A 25,802-nucleotide genomic window follows, 5' to 3' on the forward strand; every position below is an offset into this window, starting at 1 on the left:
TTCTATAGGAGGTTGTGAGTACACAATGGCGTACAAAACCTCAAGGAGATGACAATCTAGAATGGGAGAGGGACAATAAATAAGAAACCATCGTATGATAACATCTTTATAAAAAGAGTGCTGAGTACCCCGAAGGCTGTGAGGGAGGAGGGGTATGGGGAATGACTTACACTGGGATTGGGAGCAGACAGAAACCTTCTCTGAGGCATGAATGGAAAGCTGAGAGAAAGAAGGCAGCCATGTTGTGGGGAGGGGGCCAGCGGAGCTGCTGCAGGGAGAGGGATGGCACTGAGGAAGCGAGGGGAGAGGTCAGCCACACACTCACAGACTCGGGGGCTTTGATGAACACTTTGCTCCTCCCCAGCTGGAACTGGTCACTGTCCATGTTGACAGACTGCAGCAAGTGGAGGACACCTTGTTTCTCATCTCCTTTCCACGAAGGCCAGGTGGCTTTGGTCAGAATGGCATATCTGTGAGGACAATTGGGGAGAGAAGGATCAGACTTAGGCTGGACTGACCCACAGAGGCGCCTGGTGCTGCTGAGATGCTGGCGATCCACTCACCTCTGTTCAAAGGCTTAGGGATGACCCTCGACACATGCAAAAGTCTGCTGGATCTGCAATGCCCATTTCATAGCTCCGAATCCCTTCCTATCTGACCGTTTCCATGCTAACGCCTGAGGAAAATCTACTTTTCCTTTCTACAACTGTCTAAAAATAGCACAGCTGAGGGTCACCAATGATACCTGTCAGGCAAAATCAAGTGGCCTTTTCTCAATACTGACTTCCCTGATTTCTTCAGAGCATTTAACAGTTAATGCATAGTTTTATAAAGCTCCCTATAAGTAGCTATTATTATTACAATGTATCAAATTTCATCTCTAGAAATCTGTCACAAGGCCCTGGCGACCTGGTCCTTGGCTATTCTTCAATTTCTTCTCTCTACTCCCTTTGGCCCATTCCTGGGGGGATGGCTTCTTCTTCAAGCACACTCGACTCTCCCTCCTCAGAGCCTGCGTTCATGCTGTTCCCTCTACCTGGTGTGCTGTTCTCCAAACTCTCACGCGGCTGCTCCTACTCAGGAGGACTTCCCTTCAGTGACACTTCCAGAGAGCCCTTTTTGGACTACCCGAGCAAAAAGCATCCCCTGCTATTTTTTCTCATAGAAAACATTATTTTTTCCTTCAGAGCATGTATCATCATTTGTAATTATATTCATGTTTGTGCCTATTTGGTAAATTTATGCCTCCTCCACAAGGACTAGAGCTCCATGAGTGGGTACCATATCTGTGTGGTTCATACTGCACACCCGGCATCTTACATCATACCTGGTGCACAGTGGTAATAACTAACATGAATGGTTAACATTTACAGGGCAATTTCTCTGCTCAGGGGCTGTTCTTGGTGCTTAAATGTGTGATCTCATTTTATTCTTACAGCAACCTGATCAGGTTGGTCTTTCCATTTTGCAAAATAGGGAACATAAGCAGAGACTCACCAAAGGCTGCTTAGTAAGTCTCAGAGCTGAACCCCATTCTGTTTCTTTAATCATGGCACTATATATAAACTTTGATTGGTTGATGTGTAAATATTTTGTATGTGTGCGTGTGTGTACGCGTGTCTGTGCGAGAGAGAGGAGAGAGAAAGAGAGGAAGTACAATAAGTTTTGCAAATCTCTTATGTTTCTACCCCATTTTTCTTCCTAAGAATCAGAATACACACTTAGGCTTATTTTTCTCAACCATAGTAAAGAGTACATGATGCCCAGCTCAAACGGAATTTACAGAAACTCTGTCCTAAGCTAGTGTTACTGATTTGTTTAAAGAGCAAAGTCTTTCATAATTAACATCTCAGTTGTTAGTCAGAAAATGGATGCTGCTATAGTGATGATGCAAGAGCTCTAGAAATTTATTTTCTTAGATTCCTAGATACTTCTTTTTTATATAGCTGTTTACACTATAGGTGTAACGGTCCTTTTATAATTTAGAGAGCCATGAAGGTGAATTCATTCCTAGTTTACTCCGCCTCCAAATTATCATGAACCTTGATTGTGAGAGGACAGGGTCGATGAGCCTTTATTGTATGGAATGATTTGCCCTTTTGCTAAGCCTCTCCTGATCTTCCTTCCACAACGATGACTTGCCACATATGATGACCCACGGCGATGACCAGCAGGTCAGCCATTCTAAGAGCAAGGAACAATAGCCCCCAAAGGAAAATTATTTTATTAGATGTACTGGATTTCAAAGACAACTAAGCTCTTCTTCAGCCTGCTAACTCTTTGTTACATAAAATTTGAAGTAAAAAAAATTCTTACATCCTGCTCCTGTGTCATATAAGAAAGACACACTTGTTTCCTGATTAAATTGCTTAAACATGGATTCTTCCTTTCTTAAAAAAAATTAAATAGATGTAGAAAATGCAGTGGAACTCCACCAATTTAGAATCATTAGAGAAGTTAGAATTATGTAATATTTTAAGGATATCACATTCAAAAACAAATACTACAAAATAAGAGCAATTTAAGTACAGATCCTGCCACATACACTTTAATGAAAATATTAAAATCAGTTTAAATTTATACATGGACTGTACAAAAATTTTGAGGTTAAATACTAGAAGCTTCTTTTCTTAAGTAGGTTAAATATTTTCCTAAAATTGTCTTCATACTATTAATTTGCACAGTCAAAATAAACCTCAGCCCTTCCTGTGTCACAATTATCATGAATTCCTGAACTTGTGTTACCCTAAACAGGCCAATTACAAGTGGCAACTGATTTATTTTACAATAAATGATGACAAAAATAATTCTGCTATAACAATAATAAAAGACAAATAACTCAATTTTAAAACTGGCAAAAGACCTAAACAGACATTTCCCAATAACCAATGGCACATGAAAAGATGCTTAACATCATTTTCCATCAAGAAAACGTAAATCAAAACCACAATGAAATGTCACTTCATACCCATTAGGATGGCTAGAATCAAAAAGTCAGATAATAACAAATGTTGGCAAGGATGCAGACAAATTAGAACCCTCAAACACTGCTTGTGGGGGTGTAAAATGGTACAGCCACTTTGGAAAGCAATCTAGCAGTTCATCCAAAAGGTTAACTTAGAGTCACCATATGACTTAACAATTCTGGTTTTAGGTGCGAAAGGAAAATGAGAACATGTGTCCACATATGTATGTCAACGTTGATAGCAGCATTATTTGTTATTTTTAACAGCCAAAAAGTAGAAACAACCGATGTCTGTCAATCGATTAATGAACAAGTAAAATGTGGTATATTAGAATATTAGTGCAATGGAATATTATTTGGCAATGAGTAGGAATGAAATACAGATATACGCTACAACATGGATGACCCTTGAAAACATTATGCTAAGTGAAAGAAGCCAGGCACAAAGGACCACATATTGTATGACTCTATTTATATGCAATGCCCAAAACAGACAAATCTAAGAGACAGAAAGAAGTGTCTTCCTAGGGCAGGAGGCAAGGGGAGAATTTGGAGTTGGCAACTAGGGAAGTGTTATTTCTTTTAGGGGTGATGAAAATGTTAATTGTGGTGATGGATGCACAACTCTAGAAATATATTAAAAGCCAATGAATTATATAGTTTAAATCAGTGAAGCATACAGTACGTGAATTCTATCTCAATAAACCAATTTCAAACAAAAAAGAGCCCAGAATCCCCAGTTTATTACCTCTGTAGGAATTTCTGGAAGATGCGCCGATAGGCATAACCGGCTCTTCTCACGCGAATGTTTTCTTTCAGACCCAGGTATTCCACTTGATGCTTTACCCTGTAAAGGAGGAAATGAAGCCAGGACATCACTGGATAATTCTGTCACCCCACTCTCCTACTCACAATCCCCCCAAACCTAAGCTGTAAGGAAACACACCAAAAAAGACTACAATTTACAGTGTCAGAGCCTGAGCTGACCTTCAGGTTATATTACACTAATTAAAAAAATTTTTTTTATTATGAAATACAGCAATTACAGGTTTACATATTTATTTAAAAAAATAATAAAACAGAAAGCCATATACCTATCACCCAGATTGTGAACAAAAATAACAGACTTTCAAAAGACTAAAGGAAAGAACTTGTAACTTTTTGAATTAAACGGCACTAGAGTTATTTTGTTATCAACCTTAAGTTTAATAGTGATTCTAGACCTATTGAGATTACATTTCTAGGCTTTTAAAATACAAAACAAAAAAGGGCACATGAAACTATTAATGTCAAATGCCTAAGTCAAAGTGTTCTAAAAATATACGTAAATTATAGTTTTACTCGGTTTTTATAATAGAAAAAAAACTGGCAGTGCATTTTGGAAAACGGATGCAGGGTGGTACTGGATAGATGCTCCCACACGGGGAAATCTTCACATCTGAGAAATGCCCCGTGCCCCATCGCTGCACCACGGATTCTGGTTTGGTGGCCTGGTGCATCTGAGGGGGTGCACGGACATGCAAATTGTGAAAACCCACCCCCTGCTTAGAATCGCAGTGTCCTGGGAGCCAAGTGACAGATCCTGGACACGAGCTTCTGATCGTGTCCCCTCTGGGGAGATCCATAGGGCCTTTGCTGCATATTATGTGGGCTGGTTGAATACAGACACTTGGAAACATGATACTTGAGGAGAATGAGAAATAAAAAAGCAAACTGCTTTTTTCTTTTAAAGATGGGATATCAGAAGTGTGCTGTGGCAGGAGGCAGCTCCCTATTCAGTACAACTGTGGTCAACTGCACCAAAGATAGGTTCGAGGGAACAGCCGCTCGTGAATCTGCTCTGTAGGAAAGGTAGTTAGCAGCATTCTCCCTACGCCTTCACATGGCTTCCCAACGGTTGTTTCCCCAGCAAGGCTCTCATGAAACCCATCATTTCCAATGAAGGCCCACATTCTCTGACACCCACGGTGTGCCATTATGCACCATTTATGGATGGTTCCTACCAAAGACCTCACAGACAGCACAGTGGTCAAGAACTAGGTTCTGGAACCGGGTTCCTGGTACACCATTGGCTCTGCCACCATGGAACTTCTTGGTGCCTCGGTTTCCACTTGTGTAAAATGGGGATGGTGATATTGGTTCTTCCTTCCTAGTTGGGTACATTCAACGTGACGCACTTAGCCGGCTCCAGGCATGAAGCCATAAAAAGCTGTTATTATTCTAATATAGTCACAGCTACAGTAAGTAAACCAGACAAAAGAATAGAGGGAAAAAAGTGGATTTTTCATAGTGAGAGGATTTTCAGAAGTGGTGACATGCGTCTGGGCCTGGAAGGCTGAGTTGAATTTACCAGATGTAGAGGAGGGAAAGGCAGGGGGCACAGTGAAAGCAAAGGCTCGAAGATGGTGGTGGGAGTGGAGGAGGTGGAAAAAATAAGCCTGTGGCGGGGTGGAGTCTTGACTGCCTTGGGAAGGATGAGGTCACACAGTGAGGGTTACTTGAAATGTCTCAACCAACTAACTGCTCTTACTCGAATCAGCATCCAGAAATGTCAGCCCCTTCAAGAAAACTAGCTTTTTAAAAAAGCTAGTTTTTTTATAATATAAAAAATCAATATAAAGAATTAATATAAGAATTAATTATATTAATATAAAGAATCGATATTTAATACCCACACTTAATTTGCGATACACATTTGGTTAACTAATGGGGAAGAAATCTGATTCGGGAAAATAATTTTCCTTTCTCCCATCCTCCAAATCTGAAACTCACCACTGGCCTTTTCTCTACTAAGCAAAACACTCACGAGGCTGCAGTTAGAGATAATCTGCTTATTTTAAGTACTTTTCATAAATACTGGCTTCACTCCAGTCTTCTGAGGCGGGGAAGGCATTGCCCATTGATGCGAGTAGAAACGTTCCTCTCCCATGAATCACATAGGAAAGAACTGTGCCTCATGTTAAAACCTGGTTTCATGCACTATAACATCTATCATCAGGAAATCTTTTTCATAGACGTTTTCTTCAGCAGGACAATCAGTTTAGCAACTTCTGTAATGTCTAAAATTTCACGTAATTAAAACATCCGAGTTCATTTCTGCATATTCTTGGATGTTGTCACCTCTGAAGTAAATATCAGCCAGGCTAGCAATGCCCAGTTGTCCTCTTGGCTGTGCCAGCTCCTCCTCTCAGGGAGAGGCGGGGAGTCCTTTTCCTGAGTGTCCTTGGCCATTAACACAAGTAGGTCAAGGCCTGAGAACCGTGCTGGGGCAGCATTTCAGAATCCAGGGCAGGCAACTTTGCCAGAGCCAAACAAAAACACATTTTCAACAGGAAAAACCACACCCAATAAACTTGTGGAGTGAGTAACCCTGTCCACCAAGAGCTTCAATTGGCCGTGTAATCTCTGCCAGTGAAGCACACTGCCCTTTCATGGACCCCAACGCTCCACTCTCACAGGTCGAGTGAAACCATCTGTCACACAATAAACCTGGGCTAGGATTGGGGGAACGACCCCAGGAGGTGATCCTACTAGAGATATAAATCAACACGTGACCAAATAATACTTCAGGGTTTTTAAAAACAGTTTACATGAATGTAAAGTTATGAAGTTCTTTGCTGTAATTAAAATAAGGGGCAGGTGTGATTTAAAAAAATAGAATGGGGAAATTCTATGAGGATTTATTGAATAAACACACAACTGTCTTAATTTCTCCATTTCTGATATTCCGATAAGTCAGTTTGGATTGTATGAGAAGGTAGCACCAGGGTTGGGGAACCTCTAACCAAGAGCTGTTGTAAAATCTCTATATTAGAAGGGATTTTCAGCAGAGCAATCTACATGGGGTAAGAGGAGGTGTGCTGGGGAGGTATCGCATTTGCAGAGTGAGCGAGATTATCATTATGTTTATTTTAAGATTATATTTGTTGGGAAGGTCTGGGAAAGAAGAGCTGGATGGAGCCTGATGAGGGGGGAAGGATGGGCTAAGCATCCATTTATCAATACCTCTGCTTCAAAGACTCTTGTAATTTATTTCTGAGGTTTCCTATGAGACCAGCCTTCTATGTGTGTACATGTACATGAGATGTAAGTGTGGTGTGTATGCATGTGGACTTGAGAAGGGGAGTGTAGAAGTGACATGGAGACGGGCAGAGGCAGGCTCACAGACATAAGGGAACAGATCTGGGAGAAGTTCACTCTGACAGATTGAAGGAGGTCTCATTCTCGATTGATTTTATTTTAAAGAGGAGGAAACCAAGGACTGAGAAGATTAAGTGTGTCTCACTCAAAGAAGCAGGTAACAGGCCCGCTCCAGGACACAGTTCTTCCAAATCCCAATTCCGCCCTTTGCTCTAGATCAGCTGTCTTCAAATTACGATGCCTGCATTATCATCACCAGCATCACTTGGGAGATTCTTAAATGCACATTCTTGGACTCCATAAAAGAAGCCATGGGCATGAGTCTGCAGGAGCAGAGCAGGACTGCTAAGGACAGGACACTGTGGACATCACTCATTCATTGGATGGCAAGGATCAGAGCTGACTCAACAGCACATAACACACAGAAAGGATCGAGTATTATCTGTCTGCCACGGCTCAGAAAGGATCTTGCTGGCAGGGTGGTTACTGGACCTTTACATGTCTCCCAGAGAAGGTAATTAGCAGCTATGAATTTTAATCCTGGTCTTTCTGTTCAAGTTCAACCTGACTAAGTCACTCGATATCTAGAAGAGTCAATCTACTTTTTCCCAAGAGAGAAAAAAAGATGGCAATTCTAGTATGCTCACATCCGGGGACTTGATTATCTGGGGACAATGGCGGGGTCCTCTCTGTAGTCCAAGTCACACACAACGACTCTCCCCAACCTATGTTCCTATGGGCAGTGGGATCAGTAGGAACATGTGTCTGGATCCCTCGGCTGGATGCAAAACCTGTATTTTATAGTCACCATCTTAACATGTTCTGGCTCAACGCCCCATCCCACCCTGCAGAGGCCACTGCCCTAATGCTGGGGGTGGGAGGATTAGTGACGGAGCTTCCTCGGAAGTCAGCCCGGAGAGGACTCACTGCGTACTTGTGCTCCACATGTCTCCCTTTGGTGTTTTCCCTCCCAGAGAGTCACTCTGCTCATCAACACAGCCCTTGAGGGAATTACAGAACTTACGGCATGTCCCCAGATTCCTCATGAGCAACAGTAAATGACAGATTGCTTTTTAACCAGCTCTCTGGACCTTTACTTTCAAACCCGAGCTAAACATTCTAGGCCACATCCTGTGGGTACCGATGAGGAGCTAAGTGTACTAAGAATGTCTATACAGAGCCTCAAACTAATTTTAAAACCATCCTAACTCTGTGGTATGAAGGTTTTTTTTTTTTTTTTTTTCCATCTGCCCCCAGACTGGCCAAAATCAACATTATAAATTGCTAATTCTGAACTGAATGGCACTGCTAACATTTTAGGAAAAAGAAAGGATGGAAAAAATATATTTAGTCTTTGTCCTGAAAAAGTTAAAGACACAAGGACATGAAACACATCTGAAGGCAATTTAAATGCTCCTGCCTCTGCCGTAGGACAGCCCATCTTAGCAGAGGGAAAAGTGTGCCGGAGCCCACAAAAGCTGGCTGTGACCTCATCTGCCATCTTCTCCATACCTGCTTTCCTCCCAGTCTTTGGGCTTCTTGGTTTCATTTGGTTTTATACAGCGAATATAGTGAGGTGTACATTTCATCAGAGTGCTCACAAGGTCATTGGCTTGTTTCTAGAAAGGAAGAATAACATCAGTTAGAAACTTTCTCTGAAGCAGACCAGCTTTCCAAGGAGACCTGTGAAACCTTAGGGTGGAAATATATAGCTAGAAATTAGTCTTCACGACAATTTGTTCATTAGGCTTAACTCAGGTCTACCCCACTTTCTTAATCAGGTCTACCCCACTTTCTTAAAGCTCTACTGACTTTTATGATGATTTTAACTCTCATAAATGGGTTTAAAATTAGATTTTTGAAAGCAACTAGGCCTTTTTAGTATAGTTAATAAAACAAAAAAAACTAAAACCCAGTAAATCTCGGCATATACTTTTTTTTTATGAGAAACAAGGAAGCATTCCAGTTATTAACAAATTAAGTTAATTTTATATTGGTTAAGATTTTACAAATACATGGTCTTCATAAACATATTCTAGACGGGAGGGAGGGCAAATTATTTGTAAGGATAAATCATCAAAATCCCCTATACTCTCTCTCCTGGCAACCCAACCAATAAAGAATCATTTATAAAATGATGAAAATTCATAGTTAAAGGGTACGAGATTCACAAAAATCTCAAAATTTATAAACTCTTTATATGCCATTTCATTCACTTTCTTTCTCAGTATGTCCTTTTACAAACCTGCAGACTCTGAGCCCTTTCACTGTGCTATGTAACTTACTCCTTCACAATGCTACAATAGTCAATATAAAATCATCTCTCACTAGTTGCACATTGCACACCCAGAGTAGAACTAGGTTTAAGAAGAAAAAGCCACAGAAGTAAAGCTGAAATTGCTGATGAAGTATTTCACATCATGAGTATCACAAACATTATTTGAAGAAACAGGAGCAGAGGCCACATCGGCACTCACAGCACCACACAGCTGGGCACACCCTGAGGGACCAAGGAGAGGGTACACACGCTCATAACTCCCCTCCTAAGCAAATCAGCACGAAGAGAGAAAACCTCTAAAGGAAAATACAGAAAAGGGATCTCTGAAGCCAGAAAACCATTTTAATGTCAGCAGAAGGGATATGCCTGCAGCAGACAACCCTCTCTCAATTAGAGCTTTTCTGTTTTCATGGGTTTGGGAAATCTGAAACCCTTGAGAAAAACTCTTGGGTATATTCAGAGCAAGATGTTCGCTGGTAAATCAAATTCTCTGTTTAGATGTGCAGAATATAGCATTCTTTGCAATGCTTAGAGTACAAGGGCAAAGATGCAGAGTTTATATGACCAAAGCAAAGCTCTACAAGGAAAAAATAAACCAACTCTTATCCTTTTTGTTGATGTGGATTGTACTTGAGAACAAATCTGATGACCTTTGCAGCACATAAGGTGAAGCTGGGGAGGGACTGATTATAACAAAGCTCTTTTTAAGTCCCTCAACTCTTAATTTTTATTTTTTTAAAGCCTTTAAATTTCCAAGAATAATCTGACAGCCTCTTTAGTCCTAAGCATTTAATAACATACTTTCTTTTTACTTTAGCATAAGAAAACAGGGGTAAGTATGACTTAAGTTTATGTGTCGCCTGACATAGTTCTCTCTTGCTCAAAATAATAACAGATAACGTTTACTAAACATAAATCAAGTGTTAGACACATGGATTTTCTCATTTATGCCTCATTTCTAAGAGGAAGCTATTATTATTATTATTATTATTATTATTATTTTATATTTTTAGATGAGAAAATAGGTTATTAAGAAAAATAAAGTAGTGCTCAAGATGACACAATTAGTAAGCAGCAGAGTTGGGGCTTGAACCAAGTCTCTGAGCTACCAAGTCTGATTCTTAGCCACAATGCTCTCCTGCCTTCCTAAAAGAGATATGGGATAATTTAGTGTGATATGAAAAGAATTAAGCTAGGATTAGACAGAAACCTTTGAGATGCAGGATAATCAATTTCAGCAAACAGGAATACAGCTTAACTGTCAAAATCAATCTGAATTTAGCCATGAGTCAACTTAGATGACCCATAAGGTGATCGGGAAGCAGTAACTGACTTTACCCTGACTCCAGGCAAGAAGAGCCCATGAGTCCATGAACTACCAAAGGCCTTTGCCCAAAAGAAATGAGAGTCAAAATATGCAGACAGATAGGATAATGACAAAGGCTTAGAGTGAAAGCTCCTTGTTCTACCCTCAGCACAGACTCTTAGCAAGTCTGAGTTGGGGTCTTGGCTCTGCTACTTGCAAGCTAGTGATTTAGGGATAAATCACTGAACTTCTCTGGGCCTCAGTTTCCACATCTGTAAACAAAGGAGGCTGAACCAGAAGACATCTAATGTCTTAATCTAATGGTTGCAATAGGCAGTGAAAGTCAACCAGCCCAAGCACGGCACGGGGTTTGCATGTCCTGTCACACTCCAGTGGAGGCTCAGTGTCACTTAGATAAAGCTGCAGTCCAGTCCTCTTTGTCAGCTCTGAGCTCAATTCCAATTCTCTACAGCTTCAAACTTCGGCTTTAATTTCAAAACTGCTCCCTTCCAGACACAACAATGGAGAATTTAGTGAAGCCTCGAAATCAAGTGTTATTGAATATAGAATACTCTTATTTCTAAACAAGATAACGGGAGCTCTACCCAAACAAATATTCTATTAATTAAATCCTATAGATAGTTTTAAATTTTAAAGAATTAGAATATAATAAAATACCCAACACTAAGACTACCTTAAACATAAATTTAATATTTCCTCTAAGGAACTCAGGATGTCTTTAAATGCTTACACCTCAGGGGTATCATTAGGATGATATTTAATATCTATAAAATACTGTGAATATGGAAAGTATAAGAGATGGGCCATGGCTATGCATCTCTGAGAGGTGTTTCACAGGAGGAATATGATGCAGAGAATGTCACTCCTACAAGGAGGCAGAGTGTCAAATGGACAGGTCCCACAGTCCGCCAAGGAGAGTACCATTGGGGGTGAGAACATGCACGTAAGTTCCCCTGGATAAGCTGGCTGACTTCAGGTTGACCTCCCCAGACAACAGTAATCTTTGCAGGCCTTGCAATCCCCAGTATTTTGAGTACACCCAGAAAGTGGCAATTATGAGCATTCAACTGGACAAGAATACGAAGGAAAGAAAACAGTCAAGTCTTCCAAGAAGGAGAAAAATGCTCCTAACCCTGCCCTCCTTTTTATAGGAAATAAAACTCGACTGAGAATCCAGACCACTTGAAAGTGAGTCACTGCAACCTTGGTGATCTGGGCCCCTTGGATCTGAATGTGACCGTCTTGTGACCAGATTTTCCAGCCCAGAGCTAATCCTTATCCAGGACCTTGAAGTGAAGGCATGAGTCAGAAGCTTCGCTCAGACGTTAATATCTGGGGGCCTCAGGAGATTTGCATCTGTTCTCTGCCCACAACTCTCTGCTCCAGTGAGCTCAATCCAAAGACTGGCCCAGGACTGAATTTCTCTAGTTCTTTGAACATGATTGTCCCAGAAAACTTCACCCTCCAGCTCAAAACCGAGCCTGAATCTGACTTCCTCCAAAAAACCCAAAGGCTCCTCTTGACTAGAATCTTCTATGAGCTTTCAATGATTAGTTTCTTTATTGCAGGGGTTGGGAGGCAGCCTTCCATACATGAACACTCAGAGAAGAGCAAGTGAGGGTGTCCATGAGGCTGGGGTTAATCCAGGAGGCACCATGAGAAGAACATGTAGGACATGAACACACAGAGCCAGCAAGGGACAATGGACAGTCTAGGCTGGGACCCAGCAAATGCACATACAAGTGTCTACTAAGAATTAAACGGAGATGACTAAGCATGGCATGTGGGGAGGGGACTGACTAAGTAGAATGTAACAGGAGATCATATACATTTGGTGTTTATTAGGTTTCAGGCAGTATGCTAAATGCCTGGGATGATTTATTGAATTTAATCATCACAGTACTTCCTTCAGACAGGTGCTAAGATCTCCATCTTACAAATTAAGCCAAAGATGCACTGAGAGTTTAGGTAACTTGCTGGCAATCGCACAGCTAGTAAAAGCCAAAGGTGGTCTGTGAACATAGGTGATTAAACTCCAGAGCCCAACTGTTCATCACTTGATTCTGTCAATTATAAAATTGGGGTGGTATTTAACTGGAATAATTTTTTTAATGTTTTTAACTGATATAATTTAAAAAATAGTTTAATGACTATTTCTTGAAGAATCACATGATTAAGTGTATGCGACACAACCTCTAATTAGGAGCATAATCAGGGACAATGAATTTTGTCATGCAATGGCACAGATAACACAGTGTACTCTCCACAAGAGGCTCCCAAGAAACACTAAGAATTCCTTCTGACTTGGAGGCAACACGCGGCCAGATGTGCCTGTAAATCTCAGAAAGGAGGAGCCTTTATGATCCAGGGAGGAGGGGGCATAAATTGCCCCTATAAGACCCGGTATGTAGAGTTTCGAGTACATCGAGTTCTATAATCGACAAGTTTGAGGTCTGGTCTGGGAAATGGTCACCAAAATCTAAAAAAAACGAGGTTCTCAATCATAACATTCTCTGATAGTTTAATGTGAATTCTCCCAGGTTCAGTTTAAAGCCATTTCCTCTTAGAAAGTAGCTGATTATCATCTGCTGACTGTTAAATTCTGAGGTACTTAATATCCATATGGGGTTTCAGTACAGCCAAGTCAAATTCAGTTTGCGTCCTGTAACCTTTTTTCAAGCAGTGACATGACTTCTGGGCATCTGCTGTAACCAATCCATTACATTGCACTGACCTCATTCTGGCTCGGGGTACAGTCCCTGACTCCTAGAAAATCCTGTCTCTTATAGAAATCTATAAACGTCCCAAAATAGAACAAACCTTTATTTTGCTTCCGGCAGTAGTTGGGCGCCCTTTCTTGTCAGCTTGCAGATTTTCCGGAAATAAAGACTTTATAAAAGGTCTGGAAAAGGAGAAAGAGAATGGATTAGCAATCAGACAGGGCTGAAAGCCTGCTTCCGCAGAGAATGGAGAGAAGGGCTGTCCAGAAGCATGTGACCGTGGCTATAGAACAGCCATCTGACTCAAAGCACAAGCCATCAAGATGGGATCCAGGGAAATAAGCAAAGAACAAAAGAAAGAGAAAAATAATTCTAAGATATAAACAAGCATTTTTGAGTCTCAGCCTGAAAAATAAAATTTAAAAGTCTGCCTTTGAAATTTCCTCATTCACTGAAATTCAGGTCCTTGACAACATGGGGCAGGAGAGGCGGGAGGAGGTCATTATGGGTTTGCTAAGTTCAGACAAGTCAGACAGACCAGAGCTTAGGGACTTGTATGAATCGTCTGGAACCAGTGCACATTCTGCTTTGGCACTAATGATATTTTGGATTTAGGGTTAAATAATTCTTCGTTGGGGGTTTGTATGTATTTGTGTAGGGGGAGCTGTCCTACACATCATAGGATTATTTCACAGCATCAGTGGCCTTTGCCCAGAAGATGCCAGTAGCACAATGCAGGGCAGGGCAGGAACAACGTCCTAGACACTTTAGTGCCCTTTCTGTCTGACACGTAGCCCGGCACACAGTAGCTGCTCAATTAATATTTGCTAACTGCCTAACTGAATCAAGTGATCCATGTAAATGAACAACCAGGCACTCAAATTCAATTTCTCCTAAATGGCTCTTGGTCATCTTGAATTTTCTAGAAATTCTCCCGAGCAATCTACTTTTAACCTGACCAGACACAATTTTAGATTTCTGCAGCAAATATGTTTAATAAACAACAGATTATGTCTATAGGACAGGTGTTCACATGGTATCAACTGCTCTCAAACTTGGCAATAATCAATAATTTTAAAAAACCCCAAAACTCTGAATGCATGCCTGTACCTGACTGTTGTAAAACCCACAAGCCAGGGCTTGTGGCTTACTTGACTTTTTAAGAGAGGAACAAATAGATTTTATGTGTTTTCAAATGAAAAGAAATTCAGAATCTCCAAAGTGGGAGGCGTGAGTGCAAGCAAGTGCAGGCACGAGGAGATGAGAGCTGGGGAGGGGTGAAGGGTAGGAGGAGGGGGAAGGGAGTTAAAGGAAAGGAACGACTTCTGACCAGAGCCTGAAAAGGATACTCAGTTTTGCTTTCATTGTCGTTAGGCCTGTCAGACTCACTGCTGCTGATTAAGGAAGTTAACTTTGATATTATGACAGTTTAAGTAACAGAGCCTAAAAGAACTGCTATTACTTGGAAGTAGCTCTAAAAACTGAAAAAAACCAGAAGACTGAGCAATCCAGTATTGTACTTGCCTGGCATGCATAGACTTGATCATGTAAATCACATCTCATTTCCACTACCCAGGAGCTATTTTGAGAAATCAAATTGTCCACTGATAACCCAGACCCAACAGCTCAAAGGAATGAAATGCTGACCACTCAAATGCTGCAAATTCATTTTAATATTGAAAATTTGACCAAATCTACATCCCACATCAGATAAGGTGAAACACACTTACAGTTCACTGCTCTGCATAAGCTCGATCAGATCCATAAAAAGCACATCCCGGTTCCTCTCACAAAAGCCATCCATGTCATAGGATACCTGGCCAAGAATGGAAAGGAATGTAATGCTCGCCTGTAAGTACTTCATTGAACAAAAAATCCAAGTTGGCATGGCTCATCTTACCAGAATGTGCGTATTTCCAGATTTCATCATGAACTGTCACACAAAGTCTGTGCATGTTTTACCTAACTTGTTAGCTGACTAAGTTAGCGATGACCTGTGGATACCGATGAACGGTATCTGGCTGCCTATATGGCCCAGGTGATCTATGTCTCCAGTTCCCATGATCACATAATTTCTTCTTCAATGGTTCCATGGGAGTGTCTAAATAATAAACTTAATTCTTTCCCTAAATTTTAGCTATGACAGAATAAAATTTTAAAAACTCCTTATGTTCATTAATCCATTGCAATGGGCCATGTCATCCCAGGCTTTGCAATTTCTCCTATAAATGGTGTCAGAATTGGATCAATTCAGCCCAAAACTCATGCTCGGAGACTCTGGTTAACAAAAGATGTGTTAGAACGAAAAGTGAGACCAGTGGGTTTCTACAGGACTAAGAAGTACCATGACCTCCATTTACTTATCTTTGTATCACTAGCACTCATACAAATCCAGTACCTAGTAGGCACTCAATAATCATGCATTTTATAAGCACAAACACTAAAAGTGAGCCTTTGAAACTTATATATTCCCAGTGGGCATGGGCAGGTAAGGAATGCAGGCTTGTGATTATAGACAGAGGCAAGACAAAAATCCATTCCTTCAGAAGTTTGATATAGGTACCAGGATGATTCATGATTTAAAAACACGCAGAAACGTATGCTGTCTTTTGTATCGCTTTCTCATATACTTCATAGGTCCCATGTTGTTGACTGAATGAATCAATGTTGAGTGAATAATAATGACACAGAGAAGAAAAACTCTCTTAATATAGACCCGTGAGCAGTGAAAACACGAGTGAGGCAGATGAAACTACATGGATATTGTTTTCAGTTGCCTCATGAGAAAAAAGGTGAAAGTCCCAAAGACTTAAAACAAATAGACACTGAAAAGGATAACTTCCCCTTTCCTGTCGACCCCTGATCTCTGGCCATACCTTCCCAGCGTAATGGTGAATAATGAAGCCTTGGTTCCAGCTGTTGAAGTGCTCATGATTCCCGATCTGCATCTGGAGTTTCTGCAGCAGTGTCTGATCCGCTCCCTCACCCACTGCGTGCATAGTGGCACACACGTCATCCAGGATGCTCATGATCCCAGGAGGGTTCTGATGGAACCAATAAGCCAAAGCCCCAATCAGTAACTACTCTAAAACATACAATTCTTATCAGATCTTTTGTTAAGCAAGAAAACAGCTCCCTGGACTCAAGATACCTTCTTGAAAGTCATTCTTTCCTTTCGAGCAAGAATGCCATTAATAATCCCAAATGGGAGTCAGCACTTAAATTTAATGGAGGAAAGTCCATTTTCCAAAAAAGCATCTCACTCCCTGAAGTTCTATTCAAAGTCCCACACAGATCATAATCTGCTCGATCCTATTTGTACTAAGTTGATTTAAAAAACCTCAAAGAAAAATAAAAACATTTTCCTTTGACCTTAACTCATTCCTTCATGTCCTATTACCCCTAGAAGCACAGTTTGCACAATTACACAGTGTACCCATTCTAACACGTATTACTTTTTTTCCCAGACAGCACTATTTGATAAGCAATCCCCATGTTTTACATTGTCCTCTTATTTACTATTTTAATGGCTATATTTCCCTGCTCTGATATGCTGTAATTAACAACTGACTTGTCGATAGATGTTTTCACTATTTCCCGCTTTTATAAAACAAAACAAAACAGTGCTGTAGAGATCTCTGTCTACACCCTTTTGTTTTCTTTTGAATAATTTCTAGGGCTAAAGTCCTAGAAGTTGTGTGAATGGTCTAGAAGACAAGAAAATTTTTATGTGTCTTCATACACTCTGCTATCAACACAAATGACAGTTGTCATCTCAGAATTCAGCGACAACTTCTACTTGTAAATTGACATTTTACTCAAATACGTGTTTGTATTTACAAGAAAAAGACCCTATTGTTCTATTTTCTCACACACATATATACACACAAAATTCATGTAATTGCTAAAATTCTCTGCAAATCAGTCGTCACTTTGCCTATTCTAAAACAATGACGCAGAAGAACAACTCAATTAATGTAAACCTGTGAGCAGTGAAGAGACACATCAGACTGATACTTACAACTTTGTTCTCTATGAGATCGCATACGATTTTGTTATTAAAGTACTCGATGGGTGTCCATCTTATTCCCTCTTGAACATATTCTTCCTGTAGAGAGCAAAACTCACATTATTATCCAGTGAAGACTAGTTAAACTCTAGTCTTTCCTGATTTCACCCCACTCTTAAGTCTACAGAGCCAGAGTGACCTTTTTAAAAACGCAAAACACAAATCAGTCTTATGTTACTCTCTGCTCAAAATGCCCCAATGGCTTCCCATCATACTTACTATAAAAACTGAAGTTTCTCCCCTGTCCTACAAAATTCCTACATGGTCTAGCCTCTGCCTACTTCTTCCCATCTCAGTCCCTCCCACGCTTTCCCCTGGTTGTTTTACTCTAGCTACTCTGAGGTGGTGGGTGGTGGAAGGTTAGGTAGTAGAAGGTTATAAGTCCAGGGCAGAGGTTTATGTGAAAACCCCACTGGGCGTTGGGGTTCCTAAGCAGAGGCATGAACATCTCAGTGACTAAATGTCCCCGAAATAGCCTTTCATATGTGGAATGGGTTGAATGTGTCCCCCAAGATTTCATGTCCACCTAGGACCTCAGATTATGAGGTTTGGAAATAGGATCTTTATAGATATAATTAGCTAAGGATTTTACAAATGAAATCATCCTGGATGTAGGGCGATCCCTCAATCAAAGCACTGGTGTCTTTACAAGAGAAAAAAGAGGGAGATTTGCACACACTGTCATGTGAAGACAGAGGCAGAGACTGAAGTTATATTGATGCAAAACGAGGAATGTCAGGAGCCACCAGAAGCTGAAGAGGCAAGGAAAGCATCTCCACGAAAGCCTTGAAAGGAACATGACCCTAGTGACACCTGGATTAAGGTCTCTGGCCTCCTGAACTATGAGAGAAGAACTTTCTGTTGTGTTAAGCCACCCAGTTTGTGGTACTTTGTTACAGAGACCCTAAAATTGAAAAACAATATGGCATCCAGAACAGAAGGGAACCTGCACCAGTAATGACTTTCAGAAGAAGCTATAAGCAAGGCATGTGACCTCAAGTCAGAGTTAACATGTCAGCTTTGTTAAAGACACATTTATTTCTAGGGTAGATTGGGAGTAAAGCAAATCTGAGAAAGCCAAATTTTTCCTCTGGAACACAGTATATGCCATAGACAATTGAGATTGGAACTAAGTTTCCATTTTCCACTTGGCCAATGAGTCAGAGAGTAGTAAAAGCAACCGGTCCTAAGTCCAAATTCACAGCATCATCTGCTTCAAGGAGAAAGAAAATGTAGCAGATGGTGTTTATATTTCACAGACTAAAATGTCACAATGGCATATGGTTTTTCTGCCTGACTCCATTAAGTACACTTCCTAAGACAAGACTAAAATCTGAATCTATTATCGAAAGAGAGAAGTCGATACCCTTTAAAACAAAACAAGTTAGAAGTAGAACAAGATGGAGGAAGAGGGACTGCTTACCTGTTCTGCCTTTAACGTCAGTTCAATAAAAATTTGCTGTAACTTTTCATTAACAAAATTGATACAAAACTGTTCGAAGCCATTTTTCTGAAAAAAAAAAAAAAAAAAGAAGGTACTTGCATTAATTGTTTATGCGAAATCATTTAAGTCATTTTTTTTTTGAGCGATTTATTGTGATGTTTCAATGTGGAAAGCCTTAACAGAAAAGTTGGAGGCTTCAGTAGAAAGCTGCATAGTTTATATTCAGGAGAAACTCATTTGGTACAGGAAAACCTCACATGGGCAAAAACTGGGCTGTGGTGGGTTTTTTGATTGCCTAGAATTATTTCTTCAAGCCAGATGAAATGTATCACCCTCCCAGTCTCCAATTATTCAAACTCGTCCTACCTGGAATATTTCAAAGCCATAGATGTCCAGGACTCCAATGTTGTATTCTTCATGGTCCTTCTCCATCGCTTTGTTGATGGACTAGGAGAAAGTAACCGGCATGGTAATTAACTCCTTTTCTTTCATATTAAAAATGGGCATGTATGGGGGACAAGGGAAGCAAGTAGGCACTCAGCAACTACTACTGCCTGCTGGAAACAGGACGACAGGAAGATAGGCGACTTGTAGCTTCAAAAACGTCTCAGTGCAATGTCAAGTACTTTGGGAAACCACTAAGATACCAAAAAACTACTATGGTAGGAAAAGAATAATGTTTGCTTAATGATGAAAACTGTTAAATTCTCACAGAGCCAGTGGAAGTCTTAGGAATCAGAAGAAAATTTCATCTTGGATGATTGAAGTAAAAGCTATTTCACATAAAGAATCCCATTCAGTAGTCATTTAATGATCACCTAGCACAATGTGCCAGGGACGTCAAGAAGACAGTCCTGTTCCAAGGAGCTTATAGAGAGGGTGAGCCAACAGTAGATAATACTACTGATTATTATTAAAGTGGTTATAATAAAAGTGGCTTACACATATTTAACATTCACCTGTGCCAGGCTTTGCTAAGTGCCTTCCATGTGTTGCTTCATTTAATCCTCACTACAATTCTCATAACGACGGTGGTAACATTATAATCCCTAAGATCTCAGTGGGCGAGAGGGAGGGCTTAAGATTAAATTTCAGTAGCATGATGCCTAAATCTGTGTTCTTGATCACTGAGAAGAGATGTGCAGGGGCACAGACTTAATGACAAGAGGGTACATGTAGGTTAGAGGGGTTAGTGAGGGCTGTAGGAGAGGGGGGAATGTGGGAGAAAAGTTCCTGGAGGTGGTAAATACCTGGATGAATCTTAAAGTACCAGAGTTGTTTTCTAGGCAAAAAAAATGACGACAGATCGTCTTTTGTGAGTTAATGGGTAATGATATCCAGCACTTAGCTCAGTGCTTGGCACACAGTTGATGGTCAATAAATGTAAGCTCTAATTAGTATCACTTACCTGGGACATCTATTCCCACTTTACCATACAAAAAACTGAGGGAGGACAGAAAGGAAATAAGGTAGGAAATCCAGGGTTGGAAGGTATACTGAACAAAGGGACAGGAAATGTGGGTTATTGTCCCAGTTCTGCATGACCCTCTGGCTCATTAGCCTTGAGCAAAACCAGCCATACTTGGGCCTAAGATTCCTTTGTCAGTGAAATGAGGGCTCTGGACAAGTTAAAAGCACCGCTGATGTTTAGTATGACTTTGACCTTCCCAAGCAATCTAACCCTTAAAATAGCCATAAGAAGTACACAGAATAATTACCCTGTGCTGCCCTGCCTTACCCAACCCTAACCACACCTATTATTCTTTAAGCCTTATAAATGCTGCTATTCAGGTTAAACACAGACTTTTGGGATCTAATGGCCATGCTGTTGCCCTTGACTAGGGTCTCCCTAGGGTTCATTCTAGTTTGATTATATAAAAGGCAGAGAAGTAGAATAGCTGTAGCACTCTCAGATTACCTTGGGCTTGCTTCCTAGATCTATGAATTAATAGTGGTATGACCTTGGTAAGTTCCTTAACCTCGCTGTGCCTCATTAGCTCATCTGTAAAACACATAATGCTACCTAAGTCATAGGGTTGTTGTAAGAATTAAATGAGTTATTTTTTCCTAAAATACTTAGAACAGTGTCTGGTACATAGTAAGTGCTATATAAAGTGTTGGCTATTATTATTCTCCCATTCAGAGGCTGCAGTGATTAACATAGACTGTCACTGGCAGTTCTACACTACTGAAAGACTAATTTTCTGGATCTATCTGTGGTATACATATGTAAATATGTATATATATGCATATGTCTATGTAAGTATATATATGTATGATTATTCCACCATGAAAAAAAAAATCTGTGGTAGTTTTAAAATACAGTCATCCTTTGGTATCCTTGGGGGATTAGTTCCAGGAGCCCCTGAGGATACCAAAATCCACAGATGTTCAAGTCCCTTATATCAAATGGTGTATTTATGCATGTAACCTACACACTTCCTCTCATTTACTTTAAATCATTGTTAAATTACTTATAATCCCTAATACAATGCAAATACTATTAAATAGATGTTATACTGTATTGTTTAGAGAATAATGACAAGAAAAAAAAGTCTGTACATGCTCAGTACAGTCATGACCACTATAGGCCAAATTACATGGTACACGTCAGCAACGACAAGATATTTATTATTTTTTTGAATATTTTATCCGCTGTTGAATTCGTGGATGTGAAACCTACAGATACAGAGCGTCAACTATGCAAAAAGTCTCTGATACTCCTCCCTTCAGAAGGTGGAGCCTATTTCTCTCCTCTTAAGGGTGGGCTGTACTTAGCCACTTGTTTCTAATGAGTAGAATATGGCAGAGTGGCAATATTTGAGTTCAAGATGAGGACGTTAAAAACTTTGCGACTTCTGCTTTGCTCTCTTAGAGCACTCCCTGTGGAAGGAACCAATTGCTGTGATGTGAGGATATTCAAGCAGCTCAACTGAGCTAGTGAGGTGTCCTGCCGACATCCATGAGTATGTCATCCTGGAAACAGATCCTCCCACTAACCCTAATCAAGCCTTGGGATGACTGCAGCTCTAATCAGCATCTTGACAGCAGTCTCATCCCTGAATCAGAACCACCAAGCTAAGTCACTTCCAAATACCTGACCCACAGAAACTGAAAGAATAAATGTTTTGTTGTTTAAGCCACTGAGTTTTGGACTAATTTGCAACACAGTAATAGACGACAGACATGACATGTCTAAATCTTTAGGCTCAAAAGTCAAGAAAGGTTCATGACCATGGGTCTCCTCTTTTCCCGGTCTTCAGTTCTACCTTTACGAAATATTTTGTCCACAAGAAGCTGTTATCATACTAGTGTCTCAGTAGGCCATTCTAGAAATAAAAACAGAATTCAATGATCCCCAGATAAGATGGTAAAAGTGGAGGAGTAAGGTAATGGCTATAAGGAATGAGCCAAAACATGAACACAAAGCCCTTACTAGTTTGATTCTTTAAAGCTACGGATGAAGCATCACCAATGTCGCCCTGTGTTTACTTACATCGACCAGGAAATCAAAGACCCGGGAGTGCAGGGCCTTGGCAAGCGCGTCCCTCGTGTAACAGGCCTGCTCCACGTTGAGGGTAACATGGATGGACTCCGACTTGCCTCCCCACTTGCTATCCATCTGCCGGCTCGTCAGCTTTTCCTTCAACCGGTCCTGGTTTATCCCCAAGAGATAGGCAGGAAAAGCCAAAACTGTAGAAAGCAAAATTAAACATGATTGTCTTTCAGAATTAACAGTCTATCTCACAAACATGTGAAGGCATTTGTGTGTGTGAGTGCACATTTGCGTGTGTGTGCACATGCTCTCTCTCACACACACACACACATGATGCCATCTTTAGCCCCCAAGAATTTTCACTCTAAATTGAAGATTGGCACATAGTTAAGTTCTATACAAGTGTTTGCTATTATTTGCTTTATTATATCAACAATCTCACACACATTCATCCATTTTGTTTTTCAATAATACAAATCAGAGACCCAAGAAGGGTGGCAAGCCAATCCCCTCTACGAGATCACTGCTGAATGCCTAAAATGGACATCTCTCCAAGCTTGCAGCAATACAGCAGGAAGGAACTAAATCAAAAAACATTTCTTTGGCTCCAAATATTGTTTTCTTCCTTTTTGGTACAGTGTTTTCATAGGATCATTCCCAGAGTTTTTGAAGCACCTGATACCATCAAACTAATAATTAAAACCAATCATATATTTTTTGAATGGTTGTATGTGTAAGGTTATCAGAGCGAAAGAGGACAAAAAACAAAATAATTAAGATATCGAGGCAAATCTAGAGATGGTACAAGTGTTTACCAAATAAATAAGCCTACTAAAACTTAAACATGTGACAAAGATAGATAATAAAGTTCTGGAGGAATTTAGAACAGGAAGATACTACTACTTGCTGGTAGTGGAGGAAGATGTGGGATTTGGGTGGGGCCTAAAAGAATGAATAGGATTTGCATAGACGTGAAAGAAGAGAAAGAAGGGCAGAGAGGACTGGAATGTGCAAAGGTGAGGAGGCAGGACTATAGGAGACACGGTCAAGGCACAGCGACTACACCAACATTGGCTACAGCTTAAGTTAAGGTAGATGATTAAAAGGCTAGAATGAATTCTGATGGTGGAGGTCACTGAGCAAGACAAGATATTTGGGCTGGAGTTAAATGGGCCTGGACGGCTTCTGGAGAGGGGTGTTACAAGATTTCTCTAGGCACGGTGTATGGAATGAAATGGAGGACATCTGTGCTTTTCATGTCGCAGCACACCCATCCCATCCTAAGGACATGTAGTGGCATAGTTTGTGGGTTTCAGACAGACAAGCTGAGGTCCACGTGACTTAGCAACTTGTTCCAGGCTGTGAAACGCTCCAAGAGGAGGGCTAGTGATATAAATGGGACTTTTTCTAGTCAAAACACTCTAACATGAGTAAGTGACACCACTTTGGGGCATGAAAGAATGTTCAGATTTTTTCCAATATAAAGGGAAGATTATTATGGACACAAATCAAAATTCTAAATTGGGACATGAGTCTTCTTTTTCTGCATAAAGCTTTACCAAAATTATCTGATAAAAAGAGTTTGTTAAGGACCTTATGATAATGCTCAAAAATCACAAGGCTCTCAATAAAGGATAATCTTTTAGAATTTCACAGATGGTGTTAGAATGAACAGGCTGACATTTTTCACATACCTTCCAATGAGATTAAATCAGTGAATGCATTCTGAAGCAGTGTAATGCCAGAACAAGGTATGTATTATCCACATGGGTGTTCCACAAAAATGCTCGGACTAGTAGAGAGTTTCCTTTTTACAAAGGCCACGTGAACGAGATCAAATGCACTAATTTTCCAATGGCCGTCTACTTTAGTTTCGTTTTAAAGTTATCACTTATGTTTAGGAAACTGGATGTGCCTTCCACTAAACAGAAACTTAACTTTGCACAGAGCAAGGACATAAGACGCCCATAAATCAGACTGGACACATTAGGGTTGTTGTGAGAATCAAGAGACATTTACCAAAGCGTCTGACATGTAAGAGGTTCATGAAGGGGAGGCTATAATGTTGGTTATAATCACAATCATCAGGCAGACAGTTGGGACATGCATATCTCACTTGATACAGTGGATTATCATTATCATTGCCCCTCATTCACCAGAGCCCCTCACTGCTCATGGTAATTACACAGTAGATAGTTTGATACAACAAATAATTAGCCACAATTTGTTTCATAAATAAGGGCTTCTACCAATGAGCTAACCATGCTGAAATAGGAACACCACGGTTCAGGTTCAAATATTTGGTGAAAATGTTTATGCCATTATCTTTATGACCATAGTTAAAGGAATATAACCAAACGGGCTAAGTCCTTGGGTCCTTGAGACAATAGGCAGACAAGACAGAAAAAGAAACATGCTGTACTTCCACGTCTCGCACCTCTTCTGCAGAAGACAGGGAACAAGTGAGGGGCCACAGGCGCTCGAAAAACAAGGCATGGAATTTGGCCAAGAATCAAGAGTACAGGTTTAGAGAAATGGCTAAGAAGTCTAGAGAGGAAAACCAGCACTTGTTTGAAAAAAAATCCATGCCGTGTTTCCTAAGCATAAGCTTTTATGGCCTTGTATTTTTTTTTTAGTGGCTGCCCTGAAATTATAAGGCTGCTCATATTGACTTCCTTTAGGCTGTGAATTTCCATGAGGGTGTGTGTGAGTGTGGCTGGATCAGAGCAGTACAGAGGCCTGGAGACTGTGGGGAGGGGGTGGAGGAGCAGGCATTGATTAATTAAAAAATGCTGATGTAACTCTGGTCAAGTTAATCTGAGTTATGGAGAACAAAAAAGGACCTGCTAGAAAGCAATGTTTCAGCACATTTTGAGAACGAAGATAGATTTCTGTTACTGCATTCAAGAGAAAAGCAAAGTTGGGTTCGATTTTTTTTCTTTTACATTTGAAGTGTGGAAAAGACAGAAAAACCAAAAAGATGTAGCAAAACAAAATTCCATTTTACAAATTTAAAACAAATGACAAGTAAATATGGTTTATCTGTCTTTGGTGTTCCGGTTCTGTGCTTTCTAACCCATTAATAATGGGGCAAAGGAGGGGCCTTGTCACTTATACTCTTCTCCTTGTTATTTTGTAGTATTTTTTTCCTTCAACAAAATTCTTATGTTAATTGTATTTAATATCTTTTAAGCAAGACTTGTTTCCAAAAATACTACCTTACTCTATTGCTAATGACAGGTACACATGTGTCCGAGCTGAGGTTTGACTTCTCAGCAATGTAAAGATTGGATTCAGGAAATTCTATAGCTCCATTAGTCTAAGGTCGGGTAACAACAAAATTTGTTGTTATTAGTAGCTACT

General features: G+C 40.3%; 1 protein-coding gene across 2 annotated transcripts in view; it reads right to left on the minus strand.

The window, feature by feature from the left end:
* The window catches only part of MYO1E (myosin IE), a 171,929-nt gene that overhangs the window by 34,011 nt on the left and 112,116 nt on the right, over window positions 1-25,802 (minus strand). For both annotated transcript variants that reach the window (XM_036217669.1, XM_036217668.1), the window contains exons 10-19: window positions 22,440-22,636; window positions 19,310-19,390; window positions 18,923-19,009; window positions 17,452-17,538; window positions 16,307-16,474; window positions 15,161-15,246; window positions 13,531-13,612; window positions 8,618-8,724; window positions 3,714-3,812; window positions 326-470 (exon numbers count right to left, since the gene is read on the minus strand). In XM_036217669.1, coding sequence (XP_036073562.1) covers window positions 326-470; window positions 3,714-3,812; window positions 8,618-8,724; window positions 13,531-13,612; window positions 15,161-15,246; window positions 16,307-16,474; window positions 17,452-17,538; window positions 18,923-19,009; window positions 19,310-19,390; window positions 22,440-22,636 — 1,139 coding nt within the window. The remainder of the gene's footprint in view (window positions 1-325; window positions 471-3,713; window positions 3,813-8,617; window positions 8,725-13,530; window positions 13,613-15,160; window positions 15,247-16,306; window positions 16,475-17,451; window positions 17,539-18,922; window positions 19,010-19,309; window positions 19,391-22,439; window positions 22,637-25,802) is intronic.

Source organism: Rousettus aegyptiacus, unplaced genomic scaffold (assembly GCF_014176215.1).
Source record: "Rousettus aegyptiacus isolate mRouAeg1 unplaced genomic scaffold, mRouAeg1.p scaffold_m13_p_3, whole genome shotgun sequence".
Lineage (NCBI taxonomy): Eukaryota > Metazoa > Chordata > Mammalia > Chiroptera > Pteropodidae > Rousettus > Rousettus aegyptiacus.